Source organism: Astyanax mexicanus, chromosome 19 (genome assembly GCF_023375975.1).
Source record: "Astyanax mexicanus isolate ESR-SI-001 chromosome 19, AstMex3_surface, whole genome shotgun sequence".
Taxonomy (NCBI): domain Eukaryota; kingdom Metazoa; phylum Chordata; class Actinopteri; order Characiformes; family Acestrorhamphidae; genus Astyanax; species Astyanax mexicanus.
Window position 1 is genome coordinate 35089160 of NC_064426.1, and position 24330 is coordinate 35113489.

General features: G+C 40.1%; 1 protein-coding gene across 3 annotated transcripts in view; it reads left to right on the forward strand.

Moving 5' to 3' along the window:
• Nucleotides 1-23911, forward strand: part of spop (speckle type BTB/POZ protein) — a 134420-nt gene extending 110509 nt beyond the window's left edge. For all 3 annotated transcript variants that reach the window (XM_022665072.2, XM_022665073.2, XM_049468200.1), the window contains 5 exons: nucleotides 3059-3236; nucleotides 6212-6267; nucleotides 15676-15798; nucleotides 18916-19058; nucleotides 22513-23911. In XM_022665072.2, coding sequence (XP_022520793.1) covers nucleotides 3059-3236; nucleotides 6212-6267; nucleotides 15676-15798; nucleotides 18916-19058; nucleotides 22513-22657 — 645 coding nt within the window. In that variant the 3' untranslated portion in view covers nucleotides 22658-23911. The remainder of the gene's footprint in view (nucleotides 1-3058; nucleotides 3237-6211; nucleotides 6268-15675; nucleotides 15799-18915; nucleotides 19059-22512) is intronic.
• The last annotated feature ends 419 nt before the right edge of the window (nucleotides 23912-24330 follow it).

The window sequence follows — 24330 nt, forward strand, 5'->3', positions numbered from 1 at the left end:
TTTGTCCCTGGGGAACAGTCCTGCTGGAACAAAAAATGACCTTCCCCCGAACTTAAAAAAAAACTAAAATACACAAAGCTAAAAGTATATAAGTTTGTCCTGCTGCTGCTTGTAAATAAACCATATAGCATTGTCCCTTCTCAACCAAACTTTTATTGAACACTTTATAGCCTTTATAGCTTTCCATTCTTTCACTAAAATTTGTAATGTCAGCTTAAATTCTGATTGAATTTAATCACTGGGACTAAATTTATTGACTAATTCATGAAGTTGTGTCCTGTTTTTTTTTTTTTTGTCCAGACTTTTGACGATGTAGTGCATAATGGGAGAAGTCAGTTACATGTACCAACCGGCTTCTTAAAATTAGTGCTTTTCAGTCTAGAACCACTGTGTGTGAGGCCTTTCTTGACTCTCTGCCATGATAAAGTGCTATGCTCCTATTATGGGATGCTGTAAGGCCACCCTACCATAAAGTGATTTTACAAGTTTTTTTTTTTTTGGAAAGCTAAGCTTGGTGGGGAAATTTTAATTACAGATCAGTAAACAAGCGACCAACCGCTGGCATCTGTTGGCACCACAAGCGGCATATGAAAATGCAAACACTGGCACAACAAGCTGCATATCGGCGAATTTTAAAATAAAAATATGCACCTGGCTAGGTGTGTGTGAGAGAGTGAATACAGTGGTGCTTAATTTTCTTTTCTATATTTCTGCATATGTATGACCCAAATCCTCATTAGAAAAAAGAAAAAAAGGAGAGAACGGGCGAAAAACTAATGTTAGGCAACAGAGAGACAGAAAGACAGGAAAGGAATTTAAATAAAAGCTCACTAGAGAAGTATTTTATTTATTTATTTTTTCATTATCCTTCATTATAGTTCCAGCAACCTCACTGGCCAGATGTTTCATGCTTGCAGGCCACATCTGACCCATGGGCCGCCTATTGCCGACCCCTGGCTTAGAGGTTTACATATTTTTGCCACTCACAAATATGTAATATTGGATCATTTTCCTCAATAAATAAATGAGCAAGTAAAATATTTTGTCTTATTTGTTTAACTGGGTTCTTTTTATCTAATTTTAAGACTTGTGTGAAAATCTGCTGTTTTAGATCATATTTAAGGATTCCCAATCTTTTAATCATCTCTGTATGTGCTTGATATTTGTATTCAGAGTGTGTACATGTGCACATGAGGTCTGCGTTTTCTGTGTCTGTGTACATGTGTTTTGTGTGTGTGTGTGTGTGTGTGTGTGTGAGAGAGAGCATGTGTGAGAGTGTGTGTGTGCCCTGTAGAGAGATAAATGAATGTGCTTACTGTCTGCAGGAACAGGTGGCAAAGTCAGCATGGTGGCCCTCCACGCATGCTTGCACACACACACACACACACACACACACACACACACACACACACACTCAAACACACACTCACACACAAGCGCGCACACTCACTGCAAACAAATGAAAGCAATTTGTGTAAATTAAGACATAACTGGATGTCTGCCCTTGTTCGACACTCTAGTGTCCCTCCTGAGCACCTGTAGTTAACGGTCTCCAGTCACTTCAGAACACGCTTGTCATTTTGACTGAAATGCGTTCTTCTAAATGCATGAATTAACATCTGCCTCGCGTTCCCTGCCGGAGCTCGGAGACAGCCTTCATCCAACACCGTGCTTATGTGAATTGTTTACCAATATGGCGCTGAGGACATGCCCCTATATTCTGTAGTTTTAGTTACACTGTAAAAAAAAAATAAAAAGGTGCTTGAAAGGGTTTCTTTAGTAGTAGAAGTAACTATAAAACAAATATCAAAAATTAGGATGTGAAGTAGAGATGCAAAATGCAAATATTCATCATCAAATGCTATCAAAAATGCAAAAAAAAAAAATTAATAATAATTAACTTAAGGTTATGACCTTAAGACTTGTGAAAAAAGTGGCAAAATTATTGTAAACCTGACCAAAAAAACAAACAAACTGTGAATTTCTAGTTCTAAATCGATTTTTCAGGTCAAATGAGTAATTTTGTTTGGTTTGGTTTTCGCCAAAAATGTTCGTTTTTTTGTCCACCTTAATTTTAAGATGATGTGTGAGGAATGAGGGTGTGACGAGATTGACGAGGTGGCATTAAATTTTGCAATATTAAAAATCTCATTCATTTAAAATGTCTAGTTGTGGTCACTAGTATGAATGAATGCAATGCGAGCCATTTTTTTAATTTTTTTTTCTTTCTCCAAAAGAAAAGTGCTTAGGTGTTTCTATTTAGCCCTGCTTTAGATCACTGAATTAGAGGTCTCTGAAGAAAGACAGGATTTCGGCTCTTGCTCATGAATATTTATACATGCAAATATATCACCTCTGATTGGCTAACAGCATTGTGTCATAGAACACCTACCTGCCTTCCCCCCCCCACATAGTCAATTTTACAGCTCTAAAACCCAAAGGAGAAAATGTTTTCAGAGATACAGCCTTAGTTATAAAGATATAGCACTGAGTGCTCGATAAACTTAACCCTTAAACTTCACTTAACGTCAGCTTTGAGGTGACATCGGTGCCGCGGTGCGAGTGCAAGTAAAGCGAGATTATAAAGTCAAAATGCATTATTTATTATGATTTATCTGTTTGTTTGTTTGTGTGTATTGTAATGATGTCCGTTTTTGAACAAATTAACACACTGTCTTGATGAATAGCAAATAAATGCACATAATTATCTCAGATCGCTACCTTTTTTTTTTTCATTGTTCTGATAAATGGGAAAATTTCATAATCTATTTTTGTAATTATAGCTGATAACAACAGCTGCTTAAAAAACATATAGTCATGCTCTGATGCTGCAGGAAAAACTCATTCCGCTAATCCTTGTAGCCTCTAATTACTTTGAAGACGAATGTTCAGCTGTTATATATAGACAATATATACTGTACTGTGTGCAATCGAATCTCCGGTATCAGGATAATGACTTAGTCAGTGGTTAACTGATGACAGTAAGAGTGAAGTGTACTGATGCTGTAATTAAGGGGTGTGTAATCAGTATCTGTGTGTGTGTGTGTGCTGTGTACAGGTGAGCGTGGTGCAGGACTCCGTGAACATCTCTGGGCAGAACACTATGAACATGGTGAAGGTTCCAGACTGCAGACTGGCTGATGAGCTGGGCGGACTGTGGGAACACTCTCGCTTCACCGACTGCTCGCTCTGCGTAGCTGGACAGGAGTTCCAAGCACACAAAGCCATCCTGGCAGGTAAAATACAAACCAACACACACACACACACACACACCATTTACACCCTGTCAATTCATGTGATTAATATCTAGATTGTATCCTGGAAAGGTTTTAGCCTCAGTCTTTTACTTTTGGTAGTTAAATACTGTGTTCAGACTATAAGACACACTTAAAATGCTTGTACATATAAAAAATGTACTCTATATAATGGTTATTTACTCTATATAACAGTTATTAACTCTATGTAATTGTTATTTACTCTATATAATAGTTATTTACTCAATATAATGGTTATTTACTCTGTATAACGATTATTTACTCTGTATAACGGTTATTTACTCTGTATAACGATTATTTACTCTGTATAACGGTTATTTATTCTGTATAACGATTATTTACTCTATATAATGGTTATTAACACTGTATAATGGTTATTTACTCTATATAACGGTTATTTACTCTGTATAATGGTTATTTACTCTTTATAACGGTTATTTACTCTGTATAACGGTTATTTACTCTGTATAACGGTTATATACTCTTTATAACGGTTATTTACTCTGTATAACGGTTATTTACTCTGTATAACGGTTATTTTACTCTGTATAATGGTTATTTACTCTATATAACAGTTATTTACTCTGTATAACGGTTATTTACTCTGTATAACGATTATTTTTACTCTGTATAACGGTTATTTTTACTCTGTATAACGGTTATTTTTACTCTGTATAATGGTTATTTACTCTATATAACGGTTATTTACTCTGTATAACGATTATTTTTACTCTGTATAACGGTTATTTTTACTCTGTATAACGGTTATTTTTACTCTGTATAATGGTTATTTACTCTATATAACAGTTATTTACTCTGTATAACGGTTATTTACTCTGTATAACGGTTATTTACTCTTTATAACGGTTATTTACTCTATATAACAGTTATTTACTCTGTATAACGGTTATTTTTACTCTGTATAATGGTTATTTACTCTTTATAACGGTTATTTACTCTATATAACAGTTATTTACTCTGTATAACGGTTATTTTTACTCTGTATAATGGTTATTTACTCTATATAACAGTTATTTACTCTGTATAACGGTTATTTACTCTGTATAACGGTTATTTTTACTCTGTATAACGGTTATTTACTCTATATAATGGTTGTTTACTCTGGTCCACTCTGCAGCACAGTGGAGTGAAGTGAAGTACAGGAGCATGTCTCATAATTCTACCTCATTTAGAAGAAATCACACCGTTCATTCTCCTTACCTCCCTCCGTCCTCCCTCCATCCCTTCCTCCGTCTCCCAGTCTGTCGCTCGTTCGACTTCGGTCCCAGCTGAGGCGGGGTTCCTCGTTATCTCAACTTATCAGCCTGTGGCTCCCTAATTGCCGAGGAGACGGGCGAACGGGGCGAGCCGATTGGCTGAGAGTGGCTGGTGTGATTAGTGCAGTCGCTGCAGTTATAGGATGTGTTAGATTTCACCTGGCATTCTGAAACTGTCAGAGTTAAGTCATGTAGATATGAAGCTGGATCTGTTCTCGCTCTGAGAGGGAGTGCTGATTTACCACTGGACTGACTAAAGGCTGAATAACGCTGTTTTTAGTGCTTGTATTTAGTGCTTTTGTAATGGCTTAATGACATGAACCAGAGACATCAGAGACATTATCAGAGGAGAGCCTGCCAATCGATTAAAATTAGGGCTGTCGAAGCTAAAGCGTTAACGCACACAATTAATTCGGAATCAGTAACGTGTTCTGCCCCACCCCTGACCAGTATACAGCTATGAACAAACGCTGTCTCTGCTGCTCCATGCTGTTTACACACTATGCAACGTATGTGCGGCATTCACTGCTCGCATCTGCGCTGCACGCTCCATTAAAAACACTATGTTTAAAAGCACAGCGTCAAATGTTCAGCATTCTGTGTTAAGTAAACAAACTCACTATCTGATCCGGACCATAGAAACCAACTACAAGTGTGAAAACAATTTTTTTTTTTTTACACTCAGCAAATTAAGTTCTAATTTAGAAATCTTTACAATCAAGCTGAGATGTTTACAATAATGTAAAACAAAAGTTTTTTCTATCCAGTTTATCATGCATTATTTATTCCAGCGCCCTACATTGATTTACTCCCCTCAAACTTATAAGTATTTACTAGTGTTTTAATTGACACCACTAATATTAATATAATTACACTTTACATTTCTGACATTCATGAAAATAGACCAGAAAATAGTCGTTCATTGATAGTGCACTTTATTATGTGGTGCACATTATAGTCAGTAAAATGTATTCAGTGGCCAGTTTCTGTATAGCAAGCTTAAAAAATTGCTAGTAGTTGGTCTCAGTGGTGCAACAGATGGCAGAGGCTGCGGCACTTAAGGTGGAACAGAAAAATAAAATAAAAGCTAATAAAAACTAATAAAAGCTCCTCATCACAGACAAAATAAGGAATGGACAATAATAATTAATTGCTTCTCCAAAAGCCCTTTTTTTTTTAAAGATATATGATTCCCTAGCTACTCAAATTTTCTCCCAATTTACACAGCCAATTACCCAACCCACTCATTACGATGCCCCCTATCCCTGGTGATGCCCCAACACACCAGGAGGATGAAGACTGACACGTCTCCTCCGATACATGTGTTAGTCAAACTCCGCCTCTTTTTGAACTGCTGCTGATGCAAGGCCAGTTGTGCTCTCTCAGGGCTTCGGTAGCTGATGGCAAGCTGCATGGACAGGATTCGAACCAGCGATCTCCTGACCATTGTGGGTGCAGCTAAGTTGCTGAACTTTAGCTCTCCACTGCTATATATCTGTATATCTCTGTATCTGTATTTACTGTAAACAGACGAATATGCCTCTTAAAATGTGGGAGATAAAATAATGTTGCTGTGAATTTTATTTTTAATCCTCTCTCTCTCTCTCTCTCTCTCTCTCTCTCTTTCTCTTTCTCTCTCTCTCTCTATGTCTCTTCCAGCTCGCTCTCCAGTTTTCAGTGCCATGTTTGAGCATGAAATGGAGGAGAGCAAAAAGGTGAGTCAGTCAATTTCTTTGCTCCCTCCCTCCATCCCTTTTCCTCCATCTCTCTCTCTGTCTGTCTCTCTCTTTCTTTCTCTCTCTCTCTCTCGCTCTCTCTGTTGACTTGTCTGTCTTTTATTCTCTCATTAAACTTCAAAAGGAGTAACAAAGCTCTCTTGCTGTTGGAAGCAGTGAAATGCCCAGAGCCTCCTCAAACTATTGTGTGTGTGTTCGTGTGTGTGTGTTCGTGTGTGTGTGTTCGTGTGTGTGTGTTCGTGTGTGTGTGTTCGTGTGTGTGTGTTCGTGTGTGTGTGTTCGTGTGTGTGTTCGTGTGTGTGTTCGTGTGTGTGTTCGTGTGTGTGTGTGTGTGTGTGTTCGTGTACGTGCACTGTAAACTGCTTGATATTCTTAGATCAAGTGTTATTCTAATACCTCAATTAGTCTCCCCGCAGTGTGGAAGTGCATCAGTGATTAGTCTTTAGGGGATGTGTCTGCAGACCACACTTTTCAGCCCAGAATGCCAGAAGATAAACGTCTCTGTCTGTCTGTGTGAGAAAAAGAGGGAGGGAAAGAGAGAGAGAGAGAGAGAGAGAGAGAGAGAGAGAGAGAGAGAGAGAGAGAGACTGTACTATATTATTTTCAGAGCTGTGCAGTAGCAGGGGTAGGCGGTATGTTATTGTTACAGCTATAAATAACACAACAATGAGCTTTTTTTAATGCTGAATATCATCAGCTATTCTAGAATGCTGTAAGACTGCAAGAATCATAAACAGATTTAAACTGTTTATAAGCAGCATCTTATAGTAACTACAGAAACGGCACAGCTTAATTGAATTAATATATTTACGTTTTATGTATTTTTTACTAGATGCTTCAACGTTTAGTTTGATTGAAGCTGTTATTTGTTTATTCTCATGTGTATTATTATTATTATTAGCTCAGAAAAGTTGCTTCTTCACACACTCAGGGAACTTCAATATATTTTAATTGTTTGTGTATATATGTATACATATATAGTTTCTTTACTTGTAGCTTTCTATTGATTGGCATATTTAAGTATATGTTGTTGCTGTCTAATGGAAAGCATGCAAAACAACACAACTGGAGAACTTTCAATGGAAGTCAATGTAAAAAAATATCTATATAAAAATATGATATAAAATATATATATATAGCTAAGTAGGTTGAACCGCTAGCTAATATCGCCTCGTCTTACTGGAACACTCAGTGTTCCTCAGTGTAGTGCTGTTGGGCCTTTAGCGGTTAGCTGCTAATGCTACTGCTCCAACCTTAGTGCTGGAGAAATTTGGGAATTTAAGCTTACTGTAAATAAACGGAAACACTTTACTCACCCAAATAAACTGTTTTCAGGAGAGAAATCTGTGTAGATTAACATCCAGCTCTCATTTGACTTTAAAAAGTCTTTTTTTTTTAAGAATTACATTATTTTTGTTTACTTAGCTTAGCTTTACTTAACTTGGTTAGCTACCCCCCCACCACCACCCAGCGGTGAGACCTGGAAAGGAAATATGGCGACACCCCTGTTCCTTACTAGTGTCGCTTAAAATGCGCTTTATAATCTTGTGCACCTTGTGTATGAAAATAGACCAGAAAATAGATGTTTATTAATAGAGTGCCTTATAATCCAGTGTGCTGTACAATGTGAAAATACAGTACGTAGTCTCTTCCTATACAGTACAATACTATTGAGGAAGTATGGAGCCGTTTCAGTCACAGCCATGGTTTATGCATTAAATCACTTTCAGATGGTTTGAAGGATAATTGAATTATAAGTTGACACATTTTCACTCTCAGTAGTTCACAGGTACATTGAGATGTGTTTTACTCCTCAGTGCTCCTCTGTTCTCTATTAACACATGCTCACAAGTGCTCTCTCCAACTCTCTCTGACATCTCTTTCTCTAGACCTGATCAGTCAGGCAGTTTTTGTGCAGAAGTGATTAATCACTGCAGTGTCGTAACATTGTTATAACCCCGTGTTTGCTGACGGCAATAGAACCGATGTGCATTCTTTTCCTGATGGTGACACACTTCCAGATACAAGCTTTTCCCACATTCTGCTTTTTCTCTGCTCGCCTCTCATCACTTCCTGCCTTTGACCACCTGCTGGTTCCCTGCGCCTCCTTCTCCTTCTCCCCTGTCTTTCTCTTGTCTTCTTTTCCCCCCACATCCCTCTTTCCCAGAGTTTCATCATGCCTTGTTTTTTTGGGACGAGATGTGCTTGCGTTTGGGATTTCTAGACTCTTGGCTCTGGAGAAACAGTTTGAAGACGTTGCCAGTTTTTCATTAAGGAGATGCTCCTTCCTATCAGTTCTAGCAGGGATCATGCAAATGCCTGTCTGTGTGTGTCTGTTTGTGTGTGTGTCTGTCTGTGTCTTTGTGTGTCTGTGTCTGTGTGTGTCTGTGTCTGTGTCTGTGTGTGTCTGTTTGTGTGTGTGTCTGTCTGTGTGTGTCTGTGTGTGTCTGTGTCTGTGTGTGTCTGTGTGTGTCTGTCTGTGTGTGTGTGTGTGTGTGTGTCTGTTTGTGTGTGTGTCTGTTTGTGTGTGTGTCTGTCTGTGTGTGTGTCTGTCTGTGTGTGTCTGTTTGTGTGTGTGTCTGTTTGTCGGAGTGTGTCTGTATTTCTGTCTGCATGTGTGTCTGTGTTTGTGTCTGCCTGCCTTTGTGTGTCTGTTTGTGTGTCTGTCTGTATGTGTTTGACTGTATGTGTGTATGTCGTTCTGTCTGTATGTCTGTGTGTGTGTGTGTGTGTGTGTGTGTGTGCCTACCTGTCTGTGTGACTGTCTGTGTGACTGTCTGTGTGTGGCTGTCTGTGTGTGGCTGTCTGTGTGTGGCTGTCTGTGTGTGGCTGTGTGGCTGTCTAAGTGACTGTCTGTGTGACTGTCTGTGTGACTGACTGTGTGTGGCTGTCTATGTGGCTGTCTGTCTGTCTGACTGTCTGTCTGTCTGACTGTCTGTGTGACTGTCTGTCTTTCTGTTTGTGTGTGTCTGTGTGTGTGCATGTCTAGGTCTGAAAGTGATATATAGTATAAATGTATAGAAGCAAAAAATAAACAAAATTTGTTGCCAGAATTGTCCAAAATGGTTCTGCCCCCTCCTCGCTGGCCTGCACTCACATTGTGTTTAAACAATCCGTGCCCGAGCACACTTACCTCACTCACTGCTCAGTGGGCTTGCCGATGTTGTGCAGATTTCAGCACCCCCGCCATGAAAAGCACCCTCTCTAAATCTGCTGATATATGGTGAGCAAGTGGAAGCAGAGGGTTTTTACTACAGTGCTTGTATGTGGGCTTACATTGGATTCAAGAAAAGAGAGAAAGAGATAAATAAAGTGAAGAGAGATTAAGGAAAAAGGAGTTGGCGGTCACAAGCTCACATGAGAACATGAGCACATGTCTGATGATGACTGAATGAGTGGTGTGTTAAACCAAGTACTTTAACTTTTTCTTTTCTCCCTCTCTCTCTTAATCTCTCTTGCTTTCTCTCTTTCTCTGTCTTTCTCTTTATTTGCCGTGGTGGTTGATGAATGATAAATGGCGGTGGTGATGAATGGTAGGATTGAAGCCGCGCTCTGCTCCGACCTTGTCATTGTTTAGTGAGTGAGGGAGCTTAATTTGGATTTGTGTGGTTTTATGTTCTTGTTTTGTCCACTTTGTTTTTGCTTATTCGCAGGTTTTGGAGAGTTGTGAACCGGAGGGGGTGAGGTGGGTTTGTGCGCGTGTTGTGTTTGAGTGCGTGGAACAGCCATTTTAGCAGGCGTGACCTGGGTCAGGCTGGTTGGGGTTCTGTGAATACGATAAAGCAGCTCTGTAATTGGTTCTGTGGCGGAGCCGGAGAAAGGTGTTGGGTTGCTGTAACGGCGGTGGCGAGCGATAAAGAGCGCTCGGTACAGTGGCCCCAGGCTAGCGAGAGGGATGGATGGATGGAGCGAGCGAGCGAGCGAGAGAGAGAGAGAGAGAGTGAGAGAGAGAACATGTAGGATTAAGTCGGATAAATCGACCCAGTAGAAGAAAAGAAGAGAGAGAACTAGTGTAGATTGTGGTTTGTGTTTAGATGCATGTTGTGCTTGTACTACTTGAGTTATTTTTTTTTGGATTCGGAGAGCATTCTGTCCTTGTGTCCCAGTGTATTGAAGTTTTTATTTGTGTATAGATATCGACGTTTGAGACCTGTGAAAGAGGGGTGTGTGTGTGTGTTCGTGTGTGTGTTCGTGTGTGTGTGTGTGTGTGTGTGTGCCCTTGGGTGTGCTCTTTTTAGTTTGGAAGGCTGTGTTGGCTGGTGTGGGAATGTGTTTTGTGTAGCAGATCCAAGGCTGCATTGGCTGGTGTGTGTGTGTGTGTGTGTGTGTGTGTGTGTGTTTGTGTGTGTGTTGTGTAGCACAGACACAGACTGCTCTTGGCTGTGCGTGTGTTTGTGTGTGTGCAGTTTGTGTACTACACACAAGGCTGTGTTGGCTGGTGTGTGATGTCTGTGGTGTGTTGCTGATCCAGGGCTAGGCTGGCCTGGCCTAGGCTTTTTTGTGTGCGTGTTTGTGTGTGTGTGTGTGTGTGTGTGTGTGTTTGTGTGTGTGTGTGCTCTTGGGTTCAGTTTAGAAGGTCTGAATGCACAAGGCTGTGATGGTGTGTGTTGTGAAACAGACAGCAGACCTCTCCTGGCATTGTGTATGTGTATGTGTCTGTGTGTGTTGCAGGTACAAGGCTAGGCCGGCCCTGGCAGTATGTGTGTGTGTGTTTTGTGTAGATAACTGTTTTGGTAGTGAGGTGTGTTGTGGGTTGAGGCTAAAGCTTGAAATATTCATTCAATCCCAGCAAGACCAGATTTGTCTGGTCAAGTTTCAACATCGCTATATTGCAGCCCATCTCCCTCACCTTAAACCACAGTGGTTACAATTAATTTGTTAGTGCTTTAGTGCTAAAATTCACACAGAAAAAAAAACAGACGGATATTTGGTAAACACACAAATACCAAAGCTAAATAAGGTGTCCATCTGCCTTGGCTAATGTTACTATGCTAGTCCTGTACAGCTTGTATCTTTTAGCTACAAAAACAGACAGATTGAAAAGAGGTTGGAAACTAACTAAACTGATAAAAGCAAGATAATCCATGCTGAACATTAAAAAAAATAATAATTTACTTTGAGTTGTGTTAGTAATAGGGGTGTCACAATTTCGAAATTGTCATGGTCTCGAGCCTCGAAGTCAAAAAGACGATCAACGATCCCTCCCTCTAAGCTACGCAAATGGCGCAGCACACTGTAGCCGACCCACGAAAATTGTGACTGCTCAAAGAGCAGCCCTTTCTCCAGAGAATGTGGACATTCTCATCTTCTTAAAGAAAAACTTGAAAATATAAAAATAACAGTTGTTTTGTCTAGCCTCAAATATGTTAATAGTTTTGGTACCTTAAGGAGCATCTTTCTCTCAGATAAAGTTAATAATATATCTTTATTAAAGAAAAAACTTGTCATTCTGCTATAGTCTATTATTTTGTACATGACTGTTCCTGTATTTTTTTTATTATTTATTTTGTTATGCTGCTGTTTTAATAGTGCACACTGCTGCTACCAAAAAAAGCCACTAGATGGCATTACATATATATCTTAATTAAATTATTTAAATTTGACCATTAGTGCCTAATGTGGTGTATTACAGATCACTTGTATCACTTTGTATCACTTTGCATCACTTATATCAAGCCCACCTTTTAAAATTAGATATTGTAAATTTGATGAATCAAACCAATGACTGACTAATCTAAAACTGGCATAGGTCTATCTGTTGTAAAAAAAAAAAAAAAGAAAATCGAATCGAATCGTGATCCTAAAATCGGAAATAAAATCAAATCGAGGAATTTAGAGAATCGTGACACCCCTAGTTAGTAATGTGTAAAACTGTTCTTGAATCTGCCTTATATCAGCTCCTCGTGAGTGCTCTCACCCACACTACCTGCAGTGTATATGTAGCAGCGCTCTGATTTGAAATGCTGGTGAAGCCCTGCGAAGAAGGCAGTTGTTAAAACTTCAGCGATTAATCAGCAGATTTTCATCAGTTCAGACCTTGTGGGGGGTGGCAATCCATACAGCTCACAGGCTGTCTATGACGTGTAATGTCATGCTATTTCAGGCAACTAGTTCGTCTGCACAAGCCAAGTCATTACTATTACCCATTACTATGTACTGTGGGTCCAATGACTTTCATCAATGCAAGTTATTCTGTTTACCGTATTTTGCGGACTATAAGGCGCTCTATCAATGAACATCTATTTTCTGGACTATTTTCATACATAAGACGCATTTTTACTCATCTCTGAATGGCGAAAGCGCTAGTGCTGTGGTTAGCGGCTAATGCTATTACTGCTCCAGCCTCGGTGCTGGAGAAACTTCACTGAAACTCCTGTATAAAACTGTACTTCAGCGGAGTGTCTTTACTGCCCCTTACAACCTGACTGGTAGAATTTATACATAAGATGCACTGGATTATAAGGCGCACTGATAATTTTGGGGAAAATTAAAGGATTTTAAGTGCACCTTATAGTGTGAAAAATAGGGTAGTTTTCGTTCCATTCTTATCTTTAGGAAGGTCATTTTGGCTTCAGTACATTCAGAACATCTGGGTAAACATTTCAGGCCTAATGAAGGCTTTAGCAGAGGGCTGGCTTTGTATGCTGTATATATGTGTGCGCGTGTGTGTGTGTGTGTGTGTGTGTTGTGTAGCAGTTGCAGTGCTCTGTGCTCAGGGGAGGTGTATAGGAGCTGTTGGAGTGGAAAGGAGGAAAGGACAGAAGACAGTATAACCTCACACTCCTCCAGCCGCTGCCAGTGCACTGACTCCAACCTCTACACCTCCAGCCAGCGCAGCAGCGCTGTAGAATTAGCAATAGCAGTGAATTTACTGTCCCTCCGGTAGCATCCAGAGCTGAAGCAGCCAAGACCGAATTCACAGCCAAAAAGACACAGTTTCATTAACTGAAGAACACAAGGCTTATTTGTGATCTGACACATTCGTTGGCTCGAGTTTAAAGCAGTGGTTTGGGACAAAGATGTAATTTACACAACAGTTTCCTCATACTCCTCAATGTAGTCCATCAGCCAAGATATTTCATAGAGGTTGATGCCTAAAATATTGAATGCAGCACCATCTTTACAGAAGCTACAGCTCCATTGATCCACTGAATAATGCTGGGGGGCTTTATATACCCTTCTCTAGCCCACACTTGGCATTAAGGATAGTGATAATAGGTTAATGTTGATCTGCTCCTGATAGTCCTATTCTATTGGCAGAACTTTCCTGAAGAAATTAGACACGCTGTGTGTGCATTTGCACATCTGTGTTGCTGAATGCATTCATTAAAAAGAATGTCCACAAACATTTGGACATTAAGTGTAAGTACTGAAATGCTGCTGTACAAAAAAAAGAAGAAAAAAAAAAGCACCTACTGTTAGACTGAAGTTTGTGAATGATCACACAGGAGCGCAGGGCTTTTAATCCAGTGAACTCTGCTGAACTGTTAAGCATGGGGGTGGAAGCTTTATGCTGTGACACTGTTTTGCTTTTTGAGTCATTTTTGATCCATTGGAAAAAACTGTATATGGATATTGTATATAAAACTGGAAATAAACATTCTTTTAGCTAATATTTTGAAATTACATCTTGACAAGTTCATACCTTAAAATTGAGTATGAAATTATTTTTGCCTATGTAAGTGCATATATGTGAGTAATGTAAGTGCATCAGTTGTATATGCATTTGTTTTGTATTTATCATATTTTGTGCACTTAAAATCCTTTTATTTTCCCAAAAATTGACAGTTCGCCTTATAATCTGATGCTCCTTATATATAAAATTCTACCAGTCAGGTATTAAGGAGCAGTAGAGTCAGTCTGCTGAAGTACAGTGTTAAAAGGTTGGGTTTTCAGTAAATGTTCAGTTTCTCCAGCACTAAGGCTGGGTGCAGCAGCATTAGCATTAGCTGCTAACCGCAGTGCTAACGTTTTTGCTGTTCAGAGACAAGTATATTGGACTGTAGTCTTCGTGTTTGCCGTGTTAAAACAAGCTACATGGGACGAACTGCTAGCTGATAGCACTCTGGGTTACCGGAACACTCAGTCTTTCAGAGTTTCTCAGTCTAGCGCTGTCAGGCGGCATTTACTTCTCGCTAGTGCTGTGGTTAGCGGCTAATGCAAATTCTAATGCTCCTTCTCCCAGCCTTAGTGATGGAGAAACTTCTCTGAAAACTCACTCATAGACAAAGTCATGGAAATCTAAGCTTATCGTAAACAAACCAAAGAGCTTTACTCACCCAAATAAACAGTTTTCAGAAAAGTAATCTGTGTAGATCAGGGGTGTCCAAACCACGGCCCGCTTCCTTTTTTGCAGCGGCCCGAGAGGTATTTTAGAAATAGAATGAAAATTGGCCCGCTGTTAAGCAGGTTTTTATAATTCAAAGTTTGAACGCTAGGTGTCAGAAACAGGCCAAAGAGTCTAGAAGCGGAGAGGGTGCACATTTCTAGCGCAGAAAAACGGGCCAAAGAGTCTAAAAGCGGAGAGGGTGTGCATTTCTAGCGCAGAAAACTGGGGCAAAGAGTCTAAAAGTTGCCGTAATTAAGGAGTTTAATATTAAGAGACATCATGAAATTAAACATCAATTTGAAAAATCGTAGTTTACACAACACTGTCAAAGATAAAGATAGTAAGTCAAGTAAAATGGTGTGTAAATGAAATAATCAGGAAAAAAGTATTATTTAAAGTGGTATAATTCATTATTTGTTTTATTACAGAGTCTGTGGCCCGTGACTTCAAATATATTTCTCCTTCTGGCCCCCAACAAAAAAAGTTTGGACACCCCTGGTGTAGATTAACATCCAGCACTCGTTTGGCTTTGAAAGAACATGTTTTTGTTTACTTAATGCGTCTTATAATCTGGTAAACTTTATGTATGAAAATAGCCATTCATTTATAGTGCAACTTGAAGTCTGTAAAATACTGTATGTCTGTGTTTGTGTATGTTACAATGTGTGTGTATGTGAAAGAGTAAAGGAATGATTAAAAGCACATAATACATTTTAAGATAGCATATGGACAGAACAGCAAGATGTAGCTTTTAACTTCTATTCCAAAATATATATATAAAAAATTAACCTTTAATGTAAAGAATGTGATATCAAGTCATTCTGGAACATTTCTATTGGTCCAACAGTCACACAATATCTACAATAATATGCTAATACACCAGATAAAGCCTGGTAGTGATCTTCTCAGCTGGTGGCAGACAGACGTGACTGATACAGTTTGGTAGTATCAGTGGAGGATGATGAGGAATTGAGTGGAAGGCAGCAGTGAGCTGTTCTGTTTTATTTAATGCTCTCCTGAATCAGGACGTTAAGGTGTGTTTATGTCCTGCTGTGCAGAATCGGGTGGAGATTAATGACGTGGAGCCAGAAGTGTTCAAGGAGATGATGTGCTTCATCTACACTGGCAAAGCACCCAACCTGGACAAGATGGCCGACGATTTACTCGCTGCTGCCGACAAGGTGAGCACACACACACATATATACATAATATACACTGAGTATTGGCTGACTTCCACAGAACCAGTGACTTGTTCCTGTATAATGAACACACACCTTTAATATGAAGACAATTGGTGGGGATTTTAATGGCCTTACCTTCTTGTACCACTCTGTTCAGAGATTGCTGAGTCTGCAGTCAGTGTCTGCTCACCTATTCTACTGTGGGATAGACTGAACTAGTACATTTAAATACAAAATTGTGGATAAAAACTCAAACAAAACCTCTCATTTCTACCCCTACCCCTTGCTTTTGAGTGTCAACCTTATTCTTAGAATTGAATTAAAAGAGATAGTGGTTAAAATCTTCCCCTAAAAAAGTGGGACAGGCCTTCAAAAATCTGATATGCCTGATATCTGATCTGATATCTGCTTTAATACCAGATAATTAGTGGTTCTCTGTAGTCAATGTCTGTAACTTTACTGTTGGACTTTAGTTTAGAGCCTCGAGGGGGGGTCGGGGGTGATGTGCAAAGTATTTGTATATTATTGTCCACCCTCATATTCTCTGTAGTGGGACACATGATTAGTATGTATCATCAGATATTAAGGATACATGCTAAGTTTAAGCACTGGCAGCTCTTTTCAAGACAGCCTCAGCCAGTGTTTTCTTATTAGAACTGTGTGAAAGACTGAGTCTGCCCACTGCCATTGCTCCAGTCCCATTTCCACACTTAGGGTTGTCATGTATTTACAACAGCATGCAAAGAGTACGCTGCAGCCATGAAAATTGGCAACCTGGCTATTTTTTCTGCTGAACAGGTAATCACTGAGCTTCAGTAAGGTTGCTAATCATATCTCGATAATTTATCACCACCACTAGCAAAGAAAAGATGGGCATTTTCAGCATTGAAAAGTATATGTTCACTGATTAGCTACAGAGAAAGACCTATCATTGCTTGCTACTCATCTGGGGATCAGATCTGTGGGTGTGTCAGAAAACTCAAAACTTTTTTTGGAAATTGGTCGTCTGTAGCCATTTTACACACTCATATACTGATTACTTTTTCTCGTGTTTGGAAGCTAAAGATAGTTATTTGCCATTTTTTGTTGTTTAGTTTTTGTTCCTGTTCCACCTTAAATCAGGCAGCAGCCTCAGGTAAAAGAATGTGACCGCTGGACCATTTAAGGTAGAAAGGGAAAATCTGCTATTAGTCTGCTATTGAGAAAAAATGCTAACGTTTAAAAAATAATAATATTCACAATACATTCAACCTATAATAAACTAAGGTAATGCAATGGTTATTGTAGTGATATCTCATAACCCTCCTTTTGAAGTTAGTATGTAGCCCTACCACTATACCCTGCCCCTCTATCCCAACAAGAATCGGAACACCCTACACCCTGGCCATTACCCCGCAAAACTAAGGAATAGGGCTAAGTGGTAGTGTAAAATCAGTATTAATCATAAAATGTTCAGGTCGTTTTGACCACACACACTCACACTCACACACTTACACACGTCATATTCTTCTATAACATAGAAAGAATAAGGAGTATTTTAAGCTGCGCTGATTAAACCTATCTTTTGGATCTGTGCCGCCCGTCTTTCTCGAGGTTTTCTCTTCATTATAGAATCGCCTCACTCATTTCATCTCCTAATTACACACTACCTCACCTCTCAGTCTCTTATTCTGAGTGACTGTCTTCAGCCTTATCCTGCTTCATAATGGGAGGCTATTCATAGAACTTCTCATAATGCTGCTTATATCACTTTGTATATTCCTTTATTTAAGTTGATGCAGAAGGTGCAACCATAAGAACTGTAATAGTGAGTAAGAGGGCCTTTGGGCTTACTATTATAATTCTGGAAAGAACAAAGTACTGATGTGGAGCATAGGAGCTGTTTTTATGTGAATGTAAAAAAAAAGTTCATATTAAAAAAAAAAAAAACAGGCTCAGAGTGATCTAGTAGGCTAAGCGCTGCCACTATAAGCAGGAGGTTGCTGGTTTGAATCCCGCTCATTCAGCTTGCCATTAGCTGCTGGAGCCCAGAGAGAGCACAATTGTCCTTGCTCTCTCTTTGGGTGGGTAGGTGGCACTCTCTCCCCACATCACTCCAAAGGGTGATGATGTCGATCAGCACAAGCGTCTGTGAGCTGATGTATCGGAACAGAGTTGCTGCGCTTTTAGTATTTGTAAAAAGGCGGAGTCTGACTTCAGATGTATCAGAGGAGGCATGTGCTAGTCTTCACCTTCCTGGAGTTGGGGCATCACTACTAGCGATGAGGGGGGTCCTAATGAGTGGGTTGGGTAATTGGCCTTGTAAAGTGGGGAGAAAAAGGATAAATAAATAAAAAAATTAAAAAATAAAAATTAAGTAAAAACGATTCTGTAAATGTTATACAGTGGCCTACAAAAGCTATATTTATACCCCTTTAACTTTTTATTACATCGTCACTCTAAAACCACAAACTTAAATAAATTGTATTGAGTTTTTAAATGATATACCAAGAAAATCGCTCATAATTTAATAGTCAAATGAAAATTTATAAAGTTTTACAAACAAAAAGCAGAACTTTTTTCTGCCTGATGCTTCAGGGTCGTGGTTGCCAGTTCATCCAGACAAACCAGTCAAAAACGTCTCCATTACAGCACAATTGTGCTTCTTTCTTACACAACTTCTGGGTGTGTTTGTGTGTGTGTATATATATATATATATATATATATATGTGTGTGTGGATGTGTGTGTCCCATGTGTATGTTGAAGATGGACTCCCTCACACTTCTGTTCTTGTGGGTGTTTTTGTTTCCTGGAGTGTACGTGTGTGAAGATGTGCCTACATGTTTTTGATGGCAGTTAAAGGACATGCCGAGTCTCTCAGGGAACAGGATGCTTTTAGTTCGGAGTCTCTATGAATGTCTCTTGTTTCCCTCTTCGTGTCTTACAAGCTACATTATTGCAGCCAACAGTAAACATATAGTAAACAAACTTTAACCACACAAAGAATGCAGGTTGAGATGAGGAAGTAATTAAAGTCTTAGATCATGCTGATTTATGCATTGTTTGACCGTTGCGTCTTTCTTTTGTCTCTCTCTTTTTCTCTCTCTCTCTCTCTCTCTCTCTCCCTCTCTGTATAGTATGCTCTGGAGCGTCTGAAGGTGATGTGTGAGGATGCTCTGTGTACGAGTCTGTCTGTGGAGAACGCAGCAGAGATCCTGATCCTCGCTGACCTGCACAGTGCTGACCAGCTCAAGACACAGGCCGTCGACTTCATCAACTAGTGAGTGAACGCACTTTACACACATTTTATTTTGTTTTATTGAAAATTTGAATATCATCAAAAAGTTACTTTATTTCAGTTGAATTCAGTTCACAATCTGAAACTCTCAAAAATGATGTAGATGTAGATGATTATGGCTTACAGTCAATGAAAACCTAAAAATCAGTGTCTCAGAAAATTCAAATATTATATAAGACTAATTGATACTTTTAGCAGTGTGGGCAGTGTGCCAAATCCTGCTGGAAAATAAAATCTGCATCTCTATATAAAAGTTGTCAGCAGAGGGAAGCATGAAGTGCTGTAAGATTCTGTGGGAAACACGACTCTCTAAACCATCACTGATTGTGGAAACTTCACATTAATCAAATCAAATCAAATTTATTTGTATAGCGCTTTTTACAACAGGTGTTGGCACAAAGCAGCTTTACAGAAACATGATTACAGGACAAAGAATCAGGCAAAACATTAAACATAGAAAATACAGAATACAGAACCCCCACTAGACCTCAAGCAACTCAGACTGTGTGTCTCTCCACTCTTCCTCCAGACTCTGTTTCCTTGATTTACAAATGAAATGTAAAATTTACTGACGGTTAGTGATGGTTTGGAGAGACATGTCATCTGATTTTAATAAAATGAATAAATGCTTAAAATAAATCACTCTGTGTGTAATACATCTATACAAAATAAATGCGTTTCACATTTTGAACTGAATTACTAAAATAAAGTAACTTTTCATTAATATACTATTTTTACTATATTTACGGTGTAAATATCTAACCTTGGAATTTGATTTATTTTGCTGGAGCCTAGAGAGAGCATAATTGGCAGCTGATGGCAAGCTGCATGACCAGGATTCAAACCAAGCCAATGATCTCCCGATCATAGTGGCAGCACTTTAGACCACTGGACTACTCAATGCCCCTAATCTGACTTTATTTTAATGTTTTTATTTTACGTTTTCTTTTTAATTATTTTAGTAGTATTTTAAATATTGGCACAAGCATTACTGGCACCCACTAAGGGCTAACTTCTACACATATGCTTTGTTTTCTGTTGCAACAAAACAAACTGGCTGCAGCTGGTGCAATTTTAACTCTATAAAACCACACTATAAAGCTCTATCTCTCTCTCTCTCTCTCTCTCCCTCTCTCTCTCTCTCTCTCTCTCTCTCTCTCTCTCTCTCTCTCTCTCTCTCCCTCTCTCCCTCTACCACTCTCACTTGTCCAGCCCCTGCTCAGCAACCACAACAATAACACAAGCCACACCAAAAAAATCAATAAACCACAATGGCAGAGAATACACACACACACACACACACACACACACACGCTCGCACATGTGCCCAGACCTCACATGTTCCTGTGCCTGTTCTGTTCACTTATAAACACAAGCAGACGCTCACATTCAGACAAAACACAAACACACAGCCGAGGCAGTTGTGGTTTTGCCCCCACTGTGACCCCATCTCCTAAAACGATCTGCATTCAACCTTACATCCTGCATTCACCGCTTCTCCTTTTGTTTGTTTTCTACGAGTGGCTCCCTCTCTCCCGAGCGGCGCGGGGCCTCACGCAGCGTAATAGTGGAGCTATTGATCTGCTGAGGGACTGCGAAAGGGTTCGACTGAAGCATGCTGGGCCGAGCCACGCTGCTTACAGCCTTCTACCGGATCGTGCCCAGATGTGGTACAAAGCACGACAGAAAGCAGACAAAACAGCAGCCGCCAAATAGCCGCTACTTTGCCAGCATGTGCTGGTAAACAAGAGACGTTTCTAAATTGAGGCACTTTCTCTGTTTTGCCGCCCCAGACGTTTAGAAAATAAAAAACCGAGGGCTCTGTTCTAAACTGGTCAGTCACCTTGCACTGACCTTTAGCATCTTTGGCTAAGAGTTAGCGTTCTCTCGGGCGAGAGGGGAGCGAGCTAGCAGCCTGCCAGCCCTGATCTCATACTCCAATTATTGTCAAGAGTTTGGGGGCAGCAGTGTGGCGGGGTGAGGAAGAGGACACGGGCCCTCGCACACACTGACACACACTCAAGACAGAGGGTAAATGTCATTAAAGGCCATTGGTTGGTATATGTGATAGTGCTGTGCAGAGCCCTCGGGCTGGTGGGCAGAGTGAATGGTTGGAAAAGTTGGAAGATTAGGTGGAATTTTTTTTTTTATTAAATCAGCTGTCAGTGTTTTTGCTTATACAGCTCCAAAAAAAAAAAAAAACGAGACCATTTAAAAATGAAAGAATTCTCTGATTTTACCAAATTGAAAACCAAAAACCTCTGGAATACAATCAAGAGGAAGATGGATGATCACAAGCCATCAAACCACCAAACTGAACTGCTTGATTTTTTGCACCAGGAGTAAAGGCATAAAGTTATCAAAAAGCAGTGTGTAAGACTGGTGGAGGAAAACATGCCAATATGCATGAAAACTGTGATTAAAAACCAGGGTTATTCCACCAAATATTGATTTCTAAACTCTTAAACCTTTATGAATATTAACTTGTTTTTTTGCATTTTTTTGTGTAGTCTGAAAGCTTTGCATCTTTTTTGTTATTTCAGCCATTTCTCATTTACTGCAAATAACAGCCCTGTGGAGGAGATTCAGGTTAATCAGGTTAAGAGCTGTCCAACATATTATTAAAAAGTGGGGAACCATCATCTTTGAGGACGAAAATGTTTTCGGAAAAAAAATCTTGAATGATTATCATGTCTAGTATCTACAGTACAAGCCTGTGGGAGCAGTGTTATGATCTGGGGTTGCTGCAGTTTTTCTCTAATTTTGATCCCGTTTTCTCCACAATTTACACAGCCAATTACCCAACCCACTCATTAGGACTCCCCCTATCACTAGTGATGCCCCAACACACCAGGAGAGTAAAGATTAGCACATGCCTCCTTCGATATATGTGAAGTCAGCCACCACCTCTTTTAGAACTGCTGCTGATGTAGCATTGCCGAGTAGCATCACAGCATGTTTGGAGGAAAGCACAGCGACACTAATCAGACACACCGCTTGGGGTGATGTTGGAAGAGAGTGCCTCTACCCACCCAGAGAGAGCAAAGCTAATTGTGTTTTCTCAGGGCTCCGGAAGCTGATGGCAAGCTACATGAACAGGATTCGAACCAGCATACCATCTCCCGACCATAGATAATATACCAGGTTAAACAGTAATGGCTATGGAAGCTGTTTAGCTCAAAGATAGAGTTCATTTGGAAGGAGATTTAAACACAAAACACAGAGACCACCTTTTCTTTCAAGGGTCTCAGTTTGGTTGCTTTGGTCTACATTTGAGTTGGATTACTGTGTTCACACCTGCCCAAATGAATCATATCGAAGGTCCAAAATAAAAACAAGACCAATTTAACGGGACTAAAAATACAGTACCTTCTAGATCTTCTGCATAGTCTAGTATCTTTCCATTGACGCTTTTCTTTCCCTCTCTCTGTTTCAGCCATGCGTCAGACGTGATGGAGACATCGGGCTGGAAGTCCATGGTGGCGTCGCACCCTCATCTGGTGGCCGAGGCTTATCGCTCCCTCGCCTCGGCTCAGTGCCCCTTCCTGGGCCCTCCCCGCAAACGCCTCAAACAGTCATAGGGCCCGCCTCCCCGTAGCCTTTCCTTCCTAAACACCCCCACAGGACTGCCCGCATGGAGGCGCCATTCTTAAATTTAACCTTAACCTCTAAATACACCCCCTGGTAGGGATTCTAGCCAACCCTTGACCCTGAGGTAAGTGTCCTGTAGCGTCCCTTTTCCCTTTCCGACCTTATACCAGCCCTAAATGCCCCCAGAAATAAGAAGAGAAAGCGCGAGAGAAAAAGAGAGAGACAGAGACCCTTTTGGCTCTCTTGGCTCTGGTTCTTCTTCTTGATTTCCAGCAGAGAGTTCGTCCATAGTGGCAAAGCGAAAGTAGCTGAGGGCGTTCCCTTCTCCCAAGCTATTCCCTCTTCGGAACTTCAAAACTTCGGAACTGTATCCCACCTGCCCTGCTAACCCAGGATGAGAGAGAGATTTCCTGGCTACAGTTTTGTAGGGATTGGACGAATGAATGGTTGGACAAATGGGTGAGAAAGGAGATAGATTGATGCCTTTTTGATGGAACTGTTATATATATAAATATATATATATACAGATACAGGACACAAGCTGTATTGACCATGGTCTGCTCTGTGGACTGTGACCTTTACCCACTGTCCCCCTGTGATGGACTCTCCCTCACTGTGTGAGTGTGTGTGTGTGTGTGTATGCGCATCTTCGTATCCATTTTGTCGGTGGCAGACGAAGGAATTTCTGTCGGACGTCTGACGAAAAAGGACTGAGCGACAAACAAACAAACAAACAAAAAAAGACAACAACTAAAGTTGTTGGTGGAGGACTGCAGAGCTTTTCCATAGGTAGCTTGTCTCTTATGATGACGTCATCAGCATTTTCTTCAGATGTTCCAGTAGGTCCTGTGTCTATTTTTTGATAATGTCCCTTCCCTTGTCGTAGTTTGCACAAGGCCAGGATGGCCGTGGAAAGAGAACGAGTCTTAAACAGAACTCTACTTGCTAGTCTTGGCTTTCTTGACAAGCGACGAAAGAAGAAGACCATCATCTTTCACGTACGTCTCCGTCTCCTTCAGAGAGGCTGTGATTGGCCAGATGGACGGAGGAGAGTTGAAAGCGGGGGAATGTGGAAATGTGTAAATATATGAGGGTTAATTTCTTTTATTTGATGTTAATTTGAGGTTTTCTCCTCCTTGTAGCACTTGTGTATTTAAACCCAGGCTTTCTGTATGAAAACGAAAATGACATAAAAAAAAACACCAGAAAACAAAAGATTCTACAAATAAACCTGGCTGTGCTTACGTTGTTTGTTCCTGGACTGTTGCAGTGTAGTGTTTACCCACATTTTATGCCCCTTTTTTGTTTTGTCTCTTTCTGTTTGCTCTCAGTCGTGGGTTAAAAGAGTTTTGGAGCATTTTCCGAAGCAAAAGAGCCCTTTTCGCTTTGTGGAAATAAAAGTCAAGCTGACAGTTAGTATACAGACGGCTCTCTGTCTCTCAGTAAAGATGAAGCAGTTATTTCAAGCCATTTTGATCGAGGTTTCAAAAAGGAAAGAAAAAAAAAACGACAAAAAAAAACAAAACAAAACCCAAAACAGTGCAAAACCAAACAGGAAAAAAAAAAACCCTAACAATGAATCACAGAATGAAAATGCAAGCCGTCCCCTCAAAGTGGGGAGCATAAATGACCTTTCTCTTTTCTATTGCGCGACAGCAAAATA